The 2,091-nt window shown below is 46.2% G+C and overlaps 1 protein-coding gene across 1 annotated transcript; it reads right to left on the reverse strand.

The window, feature by feature from the left end:
- On the reverse strand, positions 1 to 2,091 carry LOC105170269 (high affinity nitrate transporter 2.4-like). The gene is made up of 3 exons (XM_011090946.2): positions 1,201 to 2,091; positions 976 to 1,091; positions 1 to 874 (listed from the first exon to the last, which is right to left on the reverse strand). Exons 1-3 carry the CDS (start codon positions 2,008 to 2,010, stop codon positions 217 to 219), a joined length of 1,584 nt encoding a protein of 527 aa, XP_011089248.1. The 5' UTR covers positions 2,011 to 2,091; the 3' UTR covers positions 1 to 216.

A 2,091-nucleotide genomic window follows, 5' to 3' on the forward strand; every position in this document is an offset into this window, starting at 1 on the left:
TATATCAAACAGTTATTGAAAGAGTATATAGGACGATCATGAGAAAGTAGAAGTTGGGAGCAACAAATTTATATTAGTTATATAATGTGTCATGAACATCATCACGACATTTTTCTTGAATTAATAACAGACAACTGAAAAACAAATGGAATCCCATATCACTCCATTCCACTCGGCAAGAGGGCCGATCAAAGTTTTTCATATTCCAGAACTGAATCAAACATGGGTTGGTGTTGTATTAGGCGGGGTTGGTGCGGAAGCCACGCGTTTGCCGCGTTCAGAGCGGCTGTTTTCAGCAAACTTGAGGCTGTTTTGGTGCATACCCTTCTGCTTCTCCTCCTCAGTGTACTCAGAACCGTAGTAATGTTCTTCGACTACGCTCTTGGAGGGGGGGAGGAACATGCTGCCCCACTGTGGGAAGTGAACCAACGCCACAGGAAGAGTGCATCCCACTATCATTATCCCCATGTAAGTTAGGCCTTGGTCGGTGGAGTATTTGGAGCTTGTGAAGAATAGCAGTTGTGTTAGACCGGAGCCGAAGTTCCCTCCCGCACCCGTCATGCCTGATATTACGCCCAATGATCGTCTGGAAACGAATGGGATGATGCCGAAAGTTGCTCCACAGGCAGCTTGTGCTCCTACGGAGAAGATGATCATGTGGGTGACGGCGACGGGAAGGGTGTCGGCTCTGCCCAGAAGGACACAGAAGATTCCTCCCATTGTTTGCAGGATCCATAGTGTCCACAGCCTACCCCTCATTCCGAATAGTCGAGCTGCATAATCGGAAGCGAATCCACCGAATGGCCGAGCCACGATATTAGCCATACCGAAGGTGGCTGCTATGATTCCAGCTGTGTGTAGCTTTAGATCAAATCTGTAAAATTATTTGATGTTAAAATCCTAGTCAGTACTTGATCATTCCATTTATATGTAATATTCTATTGAAATTTTATAATAATATATGAAATAATCCACCTGTCGTAGAAGTACTCAGCAATGACGTTGTCAGTTGACAATTCGACTCCCATGGAGTAGCCGTAGAGGAGGACAAAAATCCATGTCCTGTAGTTTGTGACAGCGTACCATAACACCTGAATATATCAAGAAATATAAACATAATCAGCCCATTTATTTGATCAAATTCAGGAAAAGGGATCACAGAATCCAGGAGAGGAAGTCAATGATAATATATATAAATACCTTGCTAAATTTATCCTTTGCAACATCTCCCTTCTTCTGGAGGGTACTAAGGTTTCCATCAGGCAAGTCCTGGCCAAGTGTTAGCACCAAAATACCCATGATCACATGAAGCCATCCCGGAATGAAGAAGGCAATCCTCCAGGCGGTGAAGGGGGTTGATCCAGTTTTCTTGATTATTTCATAAAGCACCGGCATTATCAGCTGAGTTGCGCCGCCTCCCATGTTCCCCCATCCCGCAGCCGTCCCGTTCACAAGTCCAATAATCTTACTGTTGAACATTGTGCTCATCCAGTACTGGCAGGACACGAACGTTGCCAGGGAAAACCCGATCATGAAACGCACAGCCACGTATCCACCAGCCGACGACACAAACGACATGCAAAAGACTGTGGGGGCAGACAGCATGATGAGAAACGCACATCCATAACGCGGCCCCAAGAGATCGCACACGGCCCCCATCACCAGCCTGGAGAATATGCTGCCGGAGACGGAGGCAACCCCAGCGTTGCCAATGTCGATTTTCTTGAGATTGAGGTTGTCACGAATAATAGGCACGAGGGGTGCAGCAGCGAAAGTTGAGACGAAACAGGTGAAAAACGAAATCCAGGAGAGATGGAATGTCCTCATATGAGGATTGGCAAAGGAAAGGAGCTTGAATTTCTTGGCCTTGTGCTCTGAATCCACCGGCAAATCAAAATTCGCCGTTGGATCACTGGGAACCATCGGGGAAGCCACAGAAAATGCAAGGACAGGCTCCCTGCCTGTCACTCCATGCATAGATGAGCCTGGAGACCCTTCAATATCCGCCATTTCTTAATTTTTTAACACTGAGTAAATAGACCTGCAGGAGGATTCTTTTGCAGCTTTAATTATTCTGAAAGGATGATTGGA

The sequence above is a fragment of the Sesamum indicum genome, linkage group LG9 (genome assembly GCF_000512975.1).
Source record: "Sesamum indicum cultivar Zhongzhi No. 13 linkage group LG9, S_indicum_v1.0, whole genome shotgun sequence".
Classification (NCBI taxonomy): domain Eukaryota; kingdom Viridiplantae; phylum Streptophyta; class Magnoliopsida; order Lamiales; family Pedaliaceae; genus Sesamum; species Sesamum indicum.

What these genes read in the sequence shown, in the direction of transcription:
- LOC105170269 (XM_011090946.2), bottom strand. Translation starts at nt 2,010, where the DNA reads ATGGCGGATATTGAAGGGTCTCCAGGCTCATCTATGCATGGAGTGACA. An exon ending in CAAAGGATAAATTTAGCAAG is followed by an intron (nt 1,092 to 1,200) that starts GTATTTATATAT and finishes TGATATATTCAG; the next exon opens with GTGTTATGGTACGCTGTCAC. An exon ending in GCTGAGTACTTCTACGACAG is followed by an intron (nt 875 to 975) that starts GTGGATTATTTC and finishes ATAATTTTACAG; the next exon opens with ATTTGATCTAAAGCTACACA.